This window comes from Ctenocephalides felis, unplaced genomic scaffold, assembly GCF_003426905.1.
Source record: "Ctenocephalides felis isolate EL2017-DRISC unplaced genomic scaffold, ASM342690v1 CF-g0.4_SCAFFOLD_02148, whole genome shotgun sequence".
NCBI classification, from domain to species: domain Eukaryota; kingdom Metazoa; phylum Arthropoda; class Insecta; order Siphonaptera; family Pulicidae; genus Ctenocephalides; species Ctenocephalides felis.
In genome coordinates this window covers 10,223-22,655 of record NW_020538302.1, presented here as the reverse complement: position 1 = coordinate 22,655, position 12,433 = coordinate 10,223, and the positions used below count along the sequence as shown (strand labels likewise).

Sequence of the window (12,433 nt, the reverse complement as noted above, 5' to 3'; positions counted from 1 at the left end):
AGGACGTGAATTCAGTACTGCCTCGACCTGTGTAATGTAGCATATTCCTCGTAAGTTAAACAATGCTACCCAATCACTCTACGCAAATGTGATTTCATTATTTTTATCGACCCCTCCCATAACCACCAAAGTGTGGAGCATACGTAGGTGTAAACTGCCATGTAATATCTAATTGTGTAACGGCTGAAATTAAAGGTCGCTTATTTTCTTCTGCTTTAAACAATTTAAATAACTCAGCTAAAACTTTATTAGCACCTACAAAATTTTTGCCATTATCGCTATGAATGATCGAACACCTACCGCGCCGTGAAACAAATCTTTTCAACGTAGCTATAAAGGCTTCTGTCGATAATTCCGTAACTAGATCTAAATGAACTGCCTTGGTGGACATGCACACAAATAAAACAATGTACGCTTTGATTTGAGGAGCCTTACGTAGCCGACTCGCCCGCAGCATAACTGGACCTGCATAATCTACCCCTACAGCTAAAAACAGACGTTTCACATTAACACGATCGACTGGTAAACTGCCCATAAGTTGTTCTGCTGCAGCCGCCGCCTTAAATCTAGTGTACTTAACGCACTTATGAATTAATTCTTTAGTTGTATTGCGGCCATCAATTGGCCATATTTTTTGTCTCACAACCGAAAGTGTGGTTTGAGTGCCGGCGTGCAGCAAAGTCTTTCGTGTTCGCCGCGTAAAAATAATTCGGTAACATAATAATAATAATAATTTTATCTTAAGCATTTTATGTTACTAACTATATATTGTAATTTGTATATATTTTAATTGTTATTCATTATGTAAAATAATTGTGTTTTTGAGTCCTCTTGGAGAAATCTGTGGGCTATATATTTAAATAAATAAATAATAAATAATGAGACTTGGGAAGTATTATAGGATGCTTCTGTTCATACGATATGTTAGCATATTCGAGTCTTCCACCAACTCTCAGCAAGCCTTCGCCATCAATAAAAGGATTTAAAGATTTTAATTTAGAATATAAGTTCTGATCAGTTCCGAAGCCATCCATAATACTTCCGAAGCTCTCTTGTTGTACGCGTAAATAATATATTTTGAAGAATTATGAATTTCCTTCATAGTTAAATATTTTAAATATTCTCTATTAGACTTAGATTTTGGCAACCATCTTAAAATAAAGGCGACTACTCTAACTAACGTGGAAAATTTGGAAAAACGCGTGTAAAATAAACTAAAATTATTGTCGTTAGAAATGGTAAAAACTTTAATATCTGGTATATTTTCAGTATTTTCTATTAATTTATTTGGCCAACAATTAGAATTTAGAGTTAACCAGCTTGGTCCGTTCCACCACAAACTACAATTTTGCAACTCACTTGCTGATATACCTCGTGAGACAATATCCGCCGGGTTGTCTTCGCTAGATATGTGTCTCCAAATACATTTTGGAGAGTTTTCAATAATTTCGGCTAAACGGTTACTTACAAACATTTTTAATTGACTTGGGTCAGTTTTGATCCAAGCCAACACGAAATAGTATAGTAGCGAGTAAAATCGCTCCATAAAAAAATTATTAAATTTGATATCGACATTAGTACATACATATTTATATAATTTAGATAATAAAGGCAGCACACAGTTCAAGATGCGGTAATGTAATATTCTTTACTGGTGCTACCCTTTTAGCGCATAATAAATTGGTAGATGCAGTTTTATTAGAGTAAAAATTTTTAATATATATATACCTGCGCCATATGCAGATAGAGATGCGTCTGCAAACCCGTGGTATTCTATCTCAGAAATAGATAAATGTTTCAAAATGCATCGCGGTATACAAATATTTTTTAAATTTGGTAAATCGTTTTTATGGAATTGTACACTTTTATAAAATGTATACGATATATCTTTACGATAACAAAATAAAGGTAATAATTTGAACAATAGTAATGTACAAAATATATATGAAAAAAATATAAAAATGAGTATATAATATATAAGATTTAGACTCAGCAACAGGTTGTTACTTGAATACCTTGCTCTACATCGTGTGCTGCCCAGAGAATTTCTGTATATTGTCCAAAAAATTCCTGTGTGTGGTCCAAAATTCCAGTAAAACTTATTGTTCCTGTATTAATTTGTCCTCAGCAATGTATCCCAAGATATAGAACGTAGTAGTAAACAAACTCTAGATAGAGGTTATGTGTCAAATGGCTTGGGGGCGTGGTATAGCTTTTATAGTATTTGATATAACTTGCCAAATCCAATTCCAATTACAAGAAAATGATGTTCCAGATCATAATTAAGCAGTGTTTTTAATATTCACCTAACTTGAATCCAAGAATGTATATTTCCAGGTTGTCGACCCACATGTACAGCATAAACAAAACTTGTATGTGTATTTTTGGTTATAGTACTACTAAATGTGCACTGATTTATATATCCGTGAGATGGACCAATTTTATGGTAATAAAGAAAATAAATAATAACATTAACCAAAACACAATTTAAAATATAATATAATTTTATTAGCTGGATGTGGTCTGCTTGAAATACAATATGGAACAGGACGTACATAAACACAATAAGCCTAATCGCATAGTAGCATAGCATACTTCATTCTGTATTGCAAAGATAAGCCCCGCGCGAAATTTGAATACACATATACGTTGTCCATATTGTAAGAACATCATTATTACCCTTTATCAATTGTACAAAACGCAGTATTGAAAATTCTTCTTCTTTCCTTTTAAAAAATTTTTACATAATGACACGGTTGCAACTTTCGGGCGAGCAACCGGAGTTTTTTTTAAACATGAAACTCAGAATACCATCAATGCACTAATCACTAAAATCTCTATAGCTGTCAGTTTGATGTCCCACAAACCTATGAAAATATTAGTACCTAAAATTATAATTAATGGTGATTTGTTTTGGTTAAGCAATAAAATTCATTTATTTTCCTGATGCAGATATGCTCTTATTTTACTAAACTGTTGCGTCATATTTATTTCTATTTTAATATTCACCGTCTTCGTATGTTTGTGATATCTTGCACTTAGCTAGAGATGTTCTGCTAATTCTAAAGTCTTCCAGAAATTGTATCTATTCATACAATGGCACCATTTTTTCTGTCAAAATCACATTATAGTTTTACATAAATTGATTATAAATAAAATTGTGCTTGACGAATTAAGTACTATATTAAAACTTTTTATTAATAAATGGGTATTTTACATACCAAGACATTATTTTTTTTAGCTTTAACAAACTGTAACAAATGTAACTGATGGTAATCGTTCTTAAAAAAAATCATGAAACAATTCTTTGTCACTCATTATGTTTTATTTATTATACTTAATGTTTAATTGAATATTATAGAAAGTTAGTCATTAAATATTGAATGCGTTGACTCAAGATCAACAACTTAAACTAACCATACGAATCTTATTCATTGCACTATGCAGTCGCAGCATAGGTAAAGAAAATCACAATCAGTTTGAGAATTGAGAGGAAACCTATGATATATTCATATACTCTTTTATCTATAGATATATTCATTTAGAGATATGACAGTTGAAGAAATATCAATTTACTTATAATTCGAATTTAAATGTTGATAACACTTACATATTACGATATTTATACAAACATTAACCTATAGAACTGAAAGAAAAGAATGAGATAAATATAATGAATATGAAATATAATGAATTAAATGTAATTATTGAATGTTAATGTCAACGCTCTTGAGCATTATTTATTAAAAATCATGTCCATATTGTGCTCAATTTTGTGTTAATATTTCTAAGAAAAAAAATATACAACCATGTACAACTAGATTTTTTTTTAAAACTAAATATCATAAAATTATCAAAGCGAGTTAGTTCCATAGATGTCTCTGCGCCCGCTAAGAGTGTCTTATCCCTGTTAACTTGATAGGATGTGGCTATGTACGGGAAAGTAGAGTCCAGGATAGTCTATGTTATCTTGATTAATTGGCGATAAATATAATTTGTTTTTGATGTGTAATGTGAGAATGATAGTTTAAATAAGCGGTTTAATAATAATCAGTTATAATACAGTATTAGTGGAAGATATTGGTATTTTTCAGTTATAGTTTTAGTAGAATTTGAGAGTGAGATTAAGTGATTCACATTATCCAGCGGGTTATAATATTCAGGCTTTTTTTTATCGTGCCACGATGCCACGAATTCGCAGAGGAGCAAGTAATTTTGGAAGACGTACTCGGCAAGCTCGAGCAATCTATGAACGAAGATTGAATAGGACCCATGAACAACATATGATGGACAATATGAATTTGAGAGAGCAAGTAGGAAATACACGTGCCAATGAAAGTTTAGAGAGACATGGCATTAAGAAATCGAGAGGTGCAACGAGGTGCGACCGCCGCCATTAGAGAAAATAATCAACGACGAGTTAATAATCACAGAGCATTGGTACGTGCATCACTTTTGCACCTGGCGTTTAATTATGATCCTGAAATTGATTATTCATCACACTCTTTAATAACCATTGGTAATATGGACAAAGCATGTAAACATTGCCATGCTCTAAAATTCAAAGGAGAATCAGCAGGTTTATCTTGCGCATCAGGGAAAATTATATTGACAAAATTAACAACACCACCGGAATCTTTAAAAACTCTACTAGATGGAACAACGTATCAATCAAAAATATTACTGAAAAAATTTGCAAATTTAATTCATGTTTTCAGATGACGTCATTTGGTGCTACGAAAGTATTTGAAAATGAAGATTGTCGAAATTTCGAATCAACATTTAAGATACAAGGTCAAGTTTACCACCAAATCGGTTCATTGTTTCCCATGCCTGATGTGAATCCGAAATTCTTGCAGATTTATTTTATGGGCGATGATGAACGACAAACAAACATGCGATGCGAATTTAATCACATACAGCTTAGAAGGAAAGAGATATTGTGAACTCTTTAGAAATATTTTTTAAAAACTATAACCAGTTGTTGCATTTTTTTAAGACTCTTTCAAGTAGACTAGAAAACGATGATTACGCTATTATTATTAGAGCAGACAAAGTGCCGGTTGGAGAACATGCTGGCGCATATAATGTTCCAACAGTCAATGAAGTCGCGGTCGTAATAGCTGGTGATCTATGTGAGGGGCGTGATATACGTATACAACGGAGAGATAATACCATGCAGATAATACAGGACAGTCATCGTTCTTATGATGCTTTGCAGTAAGCATTGATATTTTGGAAAGGTGAAGATGGGTACCATTTAAATATTAAACAAAGGGATCCAAATACACGTAAAAATCTTATTTTTAAAAAAAAAAATCAAATAATAATAATTAAAATAATTTTAATATAGTTTATTCCATGTGCAGAACTTGCCGAAAAAGTAAGTGCCATGGACTTTTACTGCTACCGATCAATGATTCGAGCTAATGAAGAAAATAACATTCATAAAGTTTAATCAAGCCAAACTCCGCGCCGAGGAACATATACATTTGCGTGATGCAGTACTTGGTAATGTAGATGCAATGAATGATATTAGTCATATTGGTACTGCATATATTCTTCCATCTTCTTATATTGGAAGTCCGCGACATATGCAGGAGTACATTCAAGATGCTATGGCTTATGTTCGTGCATATGGCAGACCTGTTCATTACCTTTACGTGCAATCCCAAATGGGATGAAATAAAAAAATTGCTGATGCCGGGACAAACAGCGATGGATAGGCATGATACAACTGCACGAGTTTTTAAACAGAAGTTTAAATAATTGATGAATTTGATAACGCATCAATCTGTTTTTGGTGAAACACGCTGTTGATTATACTCAGTAGAATGGCAGAAAAGAGGTTTACCCCATGCACATATTTTGTTGTGGTTAATTGATAAGGTACATTCTGTAGAGATTGACAATATTATCTCAGCAGAAATTCCTAATAAAAATGTTGATGAGGAATTGTTCGATATTATAACTACTAACATGATACATGGTCCATGCGGTACTCTCATTATTTTGTCACCATGCACGGTGAATGGAAAATGTACAAAACATTTTCCAAAATCATTTCAAAACGATACTATCACCGACATTGATGGTTATCCCGCTTATCGGCGACGTGACGTTGACAATGGTGGACAATGTTTTGAATTGCGACTGTCGAATGCCGGGGTAATAGATGTTGATAATCGATGGGTAGTTCCTTATTTGCTATTGCTATGCAAAACCTATAAAGCACATATAAATGCCAAACTGTGCAGCTCGGTGAAGTCAATAAAATACATATGCAAATATGTTCATAAAGGGAGCGACAAAGCGATATTTGCAATTAAAAGTATTAATGAGAATGATGAAATAACTCGATATCAAATGGGTAGAGATACGTCAGCAGCAATGAAGCTATCTGGCGTATTTTTGGTTTTTCCATACATGAAAGGAATCGATCTGTGGTACATTTGGCTGTGCATTTGAAGAACGGTCAGCGGGTATACTTTACAGAAAACAATATATTACAACAAGCCTTGACTGCTCCGAAGACTACTCTAACTGTATTTTTTAAACTTTGTAATAGATCAGATATTGCTGGAAGATTTGCTAGAACATTATTATATACAGATACACCTAAATATTTTACATGGAATAAAAAATTAAAAGATTGGGTACCTAGAAAACGAGGTATTCCTGTTTCAGGATTCGAAGGCATATATATGACAAACAATTTGGGTAGATTGTATAGGACCAAGATCATTCCAAAATTTGAGGACAGTCAATGGAATTTTATATGAAACTTTTTATGATGCGTGCCGTGAGTTGCACTTATTGGAGAATGATAAATCAATGGGACATGACTCTTGCAGATGCAGCACTGATTTCATCTGCACATCAAAAATTCAACAATTATTTGCAATAATATTAACAACATGTTTTCCATCAAATGCATCTGCACTGTGGAATACACATAAAGACCCAATGAGTGAGGATATTTTGCATCGGTATAAAATTGATAATCAAGATAATAATCATGAATTTTCAGAACAAATATATAACGAAGACTTAATAATGATTGAAGATATTTGTATCCAAATTTCGAACATGTCGCTAATTCAATTTGGCATGTCAGCACCGAGCCGAGCAGCAGTAGATATCATGAACAGCGATGTTCAACGTGAACACCAGTTTGACAAAACTGCTTTAGCTACTTTTGTTGCTGATTCCTACTCGATCGCTCGACGAGTTCACATCGGTATTGGAAACAATTAATTTTCATGGACGAAGGTCCGTCAGAGTGCGACGATGATGACTCATTGTCGGATGGTAGTGATAAAACATTATACGATTTGGGTTCAAGCATTGCAAATGCTATGAACACAATTTATAATGATCAGCACTATGTATTTCCACAAAATACACGTACAATTGCAGTGAATAGTGATGCTAATAAAATTATTAACAACAAAAACAATGAATTAGTGAGCAAATCACTTAGTGTTAAAAAAGGTGTTGTCAGTAAAAGCAAAGTTAACAAGAATGGTATGTCAGATAGTGTGAAAAAAGTTAATTCACAAATACTGATAAATACTATCATAAATCAAGAAAATACCAAGATAACAAATAATATAAATAATACTAATACAGATAATACATGTAAAAACTTGAATGAAATGATGGAAAATGAAACAGTTATACCTGCTGAAATAACTAACGATTCTTCAAACATAAATTGCACCAGTGTAAATGTGAGGAATAATAATAATTCAACTACAGAAACAATTCATGACATGGATATAAGTGAACCATCAACATCTTCAGATAATCAAATGCACAGTAATGTACACAATGTAAATGACAATAATATGGTTTTTGCGGACCATAACATATTCAATCAATTATTACATAATACTACAGGACCAGAAGAAGATTTTAACCTAATTCAAAAACGAAAGTCAAGAAATAATGGTGCAAATAATACAAATCATGTATCAGATATTCATCAAAACCAAGTTAAAATGCCACCAATTATAATCAAAAGTACACCACCTAACCGTCACTATATATGGGAACTACAAAAGTTATGTAAGACTCAAATGCTATCTCAATATCGAGGTATTAATAACTACTTAATTACAACAACTAGTGATGAGGATTACAATACGGTCTTAAAAAAATTAAATGCCGACGAGATTCAATATTTTACTTATCCAAAAACTGGTAATACCAAGAAGAAGATAGTTGCAAAGGGTATTCCACCATACATTAATACACAAGAAATATATGAATATTTGACAAACAAAACAATAAAAGTCACCAAAATAATACAGATGACTAAATCAATTAATAACATTAAATATGGTCTCCCAGTCCACATAATAATACTACAACCCGACCAAGAATTGAATGAAATTAAATCTCTAAATCATATAATGGGACACAAGGTAACATGGGAACGCCTGATATACAATCCACATCATGTACCACAATGTTATAGATGCCAAAAGCATGGACACACTTCACCATTTTGTAATATGAAATTTCAATGTGTAAAATGTACCAAGGAACATGCTCCTGGAAAATGTGGAAAAACAGCAGAAGATAAACCTGAATGTGTAAATTGTTTTAAAGACCACCCGGCTAATTATAAGCTCTGTGAAACTTTCCAAAGATATTGTGCTAGGCGTGGCATAAACAATAACAATAATAATAAAGGTAATTTAATTCCTGCTCCGGCTCCTCCTCCATTAACAAAATCCTTCTCAGAATCATTAAACAGAAATAACTTTCCTAATCTTCCCAATACTAATACGACTACTAATATAATGAATACGCAAAATTCATCTAGACAAACACCTGTATCTGCCAAATCTCATTATCCTGTTCAAAACTCAGAAACTAACATTAGTAGCATATTTGAAAACATTAATGAAATTCATGAACTATTTACAGATAGCACAGTTGTCAAAACTTTAAATGTACTACTTAAATTGTCCAAAGAAATCAAAAAATGTAACACAGATAAAGAAAAACAATTATTGGTATTTCAATGTTTTATGTCATTATGCATATAAACAAAAATACTTTTAATGTAATGTACTGGAATGCTAACGGTATTCAAAATAACGTATATGAAATATTAAATTGTTTAAATCATCATAATATAGATATTGTATTAATATCTGAAACTTTACTTAAACCTAATAATAAAATTTATATACCTGGATATAAAATAATTAGAAAAGACATTACCTATATAGGCTCAAGAGGTATATGTATAGTTATTAAAAATAATATTAAATTTTCACAAATTCATATTGCAAAATTGATTACCGCAGAAGCAATTGCAGTAAACATCCAAATGAATAATCAATTGATAACGTTCTGTTCTGTATACTTCCCATGTAACAAGTTAGATATCCGGGATTTAGTATCATTACTTAATTTAAACAGTAAAATTTTAATAGCGGGAGATTTTAATTCAAGACATGAATATTGGAATTGCAGTAATAATAATTTAAATGGTAGAAAACTATTCGATTTCCTGATTAACAACATAAATAATTATACTTTGCATTACACATCCTCCCCTACTAGATATCCAGTTAATCACTTACAAACACCTTCAATCATTGATCTTGCGATTACTAACAACATATATACCAATTATTTACCATACACTATCTCAGAGACAAATTCGGACCATAACCCAGTTATTCTTCCAATTCCATATCAAAACAGCAAAAATCAAGTTTGTAGTACAGCTGCTTCATTAAATACACCAGAACCAAGTAACATAAAATACAATTACAAAGAGGCAAACTGGAAAGGTTTTAGATCGTACGTAAATAAAAACATTACTTTTGGCAAACATATCAATAATACTGAACAATTAGAGGTATCGGTTCAACAACTTACAGATAACATACAAATGGCTATGAACAAATTTATACCTAAAATTGATAAGAATAACTACTTATCAATACCTACCTATATACTCGAACAAATTAAATATAAGAATAAAATTAGAAAAATGTGGCAAAAAACAGGTAATCCTGCCGTTAAAATGTTGTTGAACAAATTAACCAAAGATATTTCAATTAAAATTAATGAACACAAAAATAAAATGTGGAATGCCAAGCTTAATAATATTAATGTTAATCCAAACAATGTATGGTATTTTGCTAAAAAATTTACTAAGAAACAAGAAAGCATTCCCTGTCTGAAACTAAACTCGAATTACGTATCAAATAATGAAGACAAGGCGAATATCGATGGACTGGGAAATTCTGAATTTACAGATTATGTCAATGCAAAAATAAACTCAACACTTTTAAACCCTCAAGATCACCTCATAATTAAATATACTACGCCAAAAGAAATTAAAAATATTATTCAACGAAGAAAAAATAAAAGCGCTCCAGGCCCGGATGGTATACCAAATATTGTACTTAAAAATGTAGGCAAGAAAACTATAATCCTAATAACCAAAATAGTAAATAGTATATTACAACTTAACTATTTTCCATCCATATGGAAAACTTCTAATGTCATACCTGTAAAGAAACCCAACAAGGACAGTGATCTACCCACCAGCTACAGGCCGATTAGCCTGCTAAGCCACTTAAGTAAAATAGTTGAGAAGGTAATTCACATTAGAATTAATAAGTTTATATTGGAAAATAAAATAATACCAAATTTTCAATATGGGTTTAGAGAAAAACATTCTACTCTCCATCCGTTATCAATAATTACAGAAGAAACTATTCTCAAATTCAATCAAAGGAGAAATAGTGCAATGGTAATGCTGGACATTGAAAAGGCATTCGATACAGTATGGATTAGTGGTCTGTTATTCAAAATGATACAATTGAAGTTTCCAAATTATCTAATCAACATTATTAAGAGTTATCTCTGCAATAGAATGTTTTATGTTAGTTTATATAACAATAAATCTACCAATAGACATGTTACTGCAGGGGTACCACAAGGTAGTATACTGGGTCCTATATTATATTCTATCTTTGTCTCTGATATTCCAAATAATAATGACATCAAACTATTAATGTTTGCGGATGATATCGCAATTTTTTCTTCAGGTATATCTGAAAATTCAATTATTATGCGGCTCCAAAATCAACTGGATAAAATTTTAAAATATGCACATAAATGGAAAATTAAAATAAACTATGACAAAACTGAATCAATTTTCTTTACCAAAAGACGAAAAAATCCAATACCATCGCTAACACTTCAAGTGCATGATATTGTAATACCATGGAATAATGAAGTTAAATACTTGGGACTGTCGTTGGACAGAAAATTTAATTTCAATGTACACATAAAAAATAAAATTAACCAAGCTAAAAAGATTTTGTACATGCTAAACCCATTAATGAAATTCAGAAGCTGTCTTAATGTAGAAAATAAAAGAACGTTATACCTGACTATGATAAGACCAATCTTAACATATGGATGCCCAATCTGGTGTATGACAAATAATCAGAATCTAGACAAGTTACAAAAACTACAAAATACTGCTGCAAGGATGATTATAGGACAATCAAGAAACCCAAGTACAAAACATTATATAAGTACTACATTTCTTCATGAAGCCACAAATATACCTTACATAAAAACCTACATTGACGGTATTTCAAAAAAGTACTATACTACATGTTTAACTAATCAGAACCCTACCATAAATAACATTGGAAGCATAAATACTTATAGGCCATGCTACTGCAAATACAAAATACCTTCCTCCATTAATAACCCAATAGATAATAGTCAAAGAAATAATTAATATTACTTAGTTAGCTATGAAAGAAATATTGTTTCTATTTTATTATTGTGACATAGTTACTTATTAACTTTTGTGTTTGTGTTTGTCCTTAATATTATAAAGAGTTGGTTTTTTGTTGACATTTTTTACCAAAATTTAAAATTAAATTTAGTCTATTTTGAAATCTTTAATGTATATAAGTATAATGTGTATAGAATTTACAAACATAATTTAATTTAATGTATTGTTATCAATATGATAGATGTACATAGCTCGTAAGTCATAATGTTTATATTAGGGAATGCAATACCGGTTTACCGGTATACCGAATTACCGGTAAACCGCTTAATTTTTCGACGGTATTTTTACCGGTAAATAACTTTAAAATACCGGTATTTTCGATATTTTTACATTGCGCTTGTGGATACATGATACATATGTACATGTTTTAAATCCCATGATCGCTGACAAGAAATATCACTTCACGCTGTTGTGTTATATAAACATGTGTCAAAATATTATCTCGACTCGTCATTAAACTGAATATTTATTGCTTTTCAAAGGACTTCATATCGTATTTCAATAAATAGAACGGACTAATCAATAATGATGTTATTTTATCTTATATAAAAATGTATCGGATTTTTAAAGTGGCATGGGCTT

At 31.4% G+C, this 12,433-nt stretch overlaps 1 protein-coding gene across 1 annotated transcript; it reads left to right on the top strand.

Annotated features, from left to right (window-relative positions):
* Window positions 1–7,262: 7,262 nt before the first annotated feature.
* Window positions 7,263–9,059, top strand: LOC113380449 (putative uncharacterized protein DDB_G0282133). The gene is made up of 2 exons (XM_026619687.1): window positions 7,263–8,235; window positions 8,356–9,059. Exons 1-2 carry the CDS (start codon window positions 7,263–7,265, stop codon window positions 9,057–9,059), a joined length of 1,677 nt encoding a protein of 558 aa, XP_026475472.1.
* Window positions 9,060–12,433: the final 3,374 nt, after the last annotated feature.

Coding starts and splice junctions, on each gene's coding strand:
- LOC113380449 (XM_026619687.1), top strand. CDS start 7,263: ATGGACGAAGGTCCGTCAGAGTGCGACGATGATGACTCATTGTCGGAT. Junction 8,236..8,355: donor GAAGAAGATAGTTGCAAAGG/GTATTCCACCAT, acceptor ATGGTCTCCCAG/TCCACATAATAATACTACAA.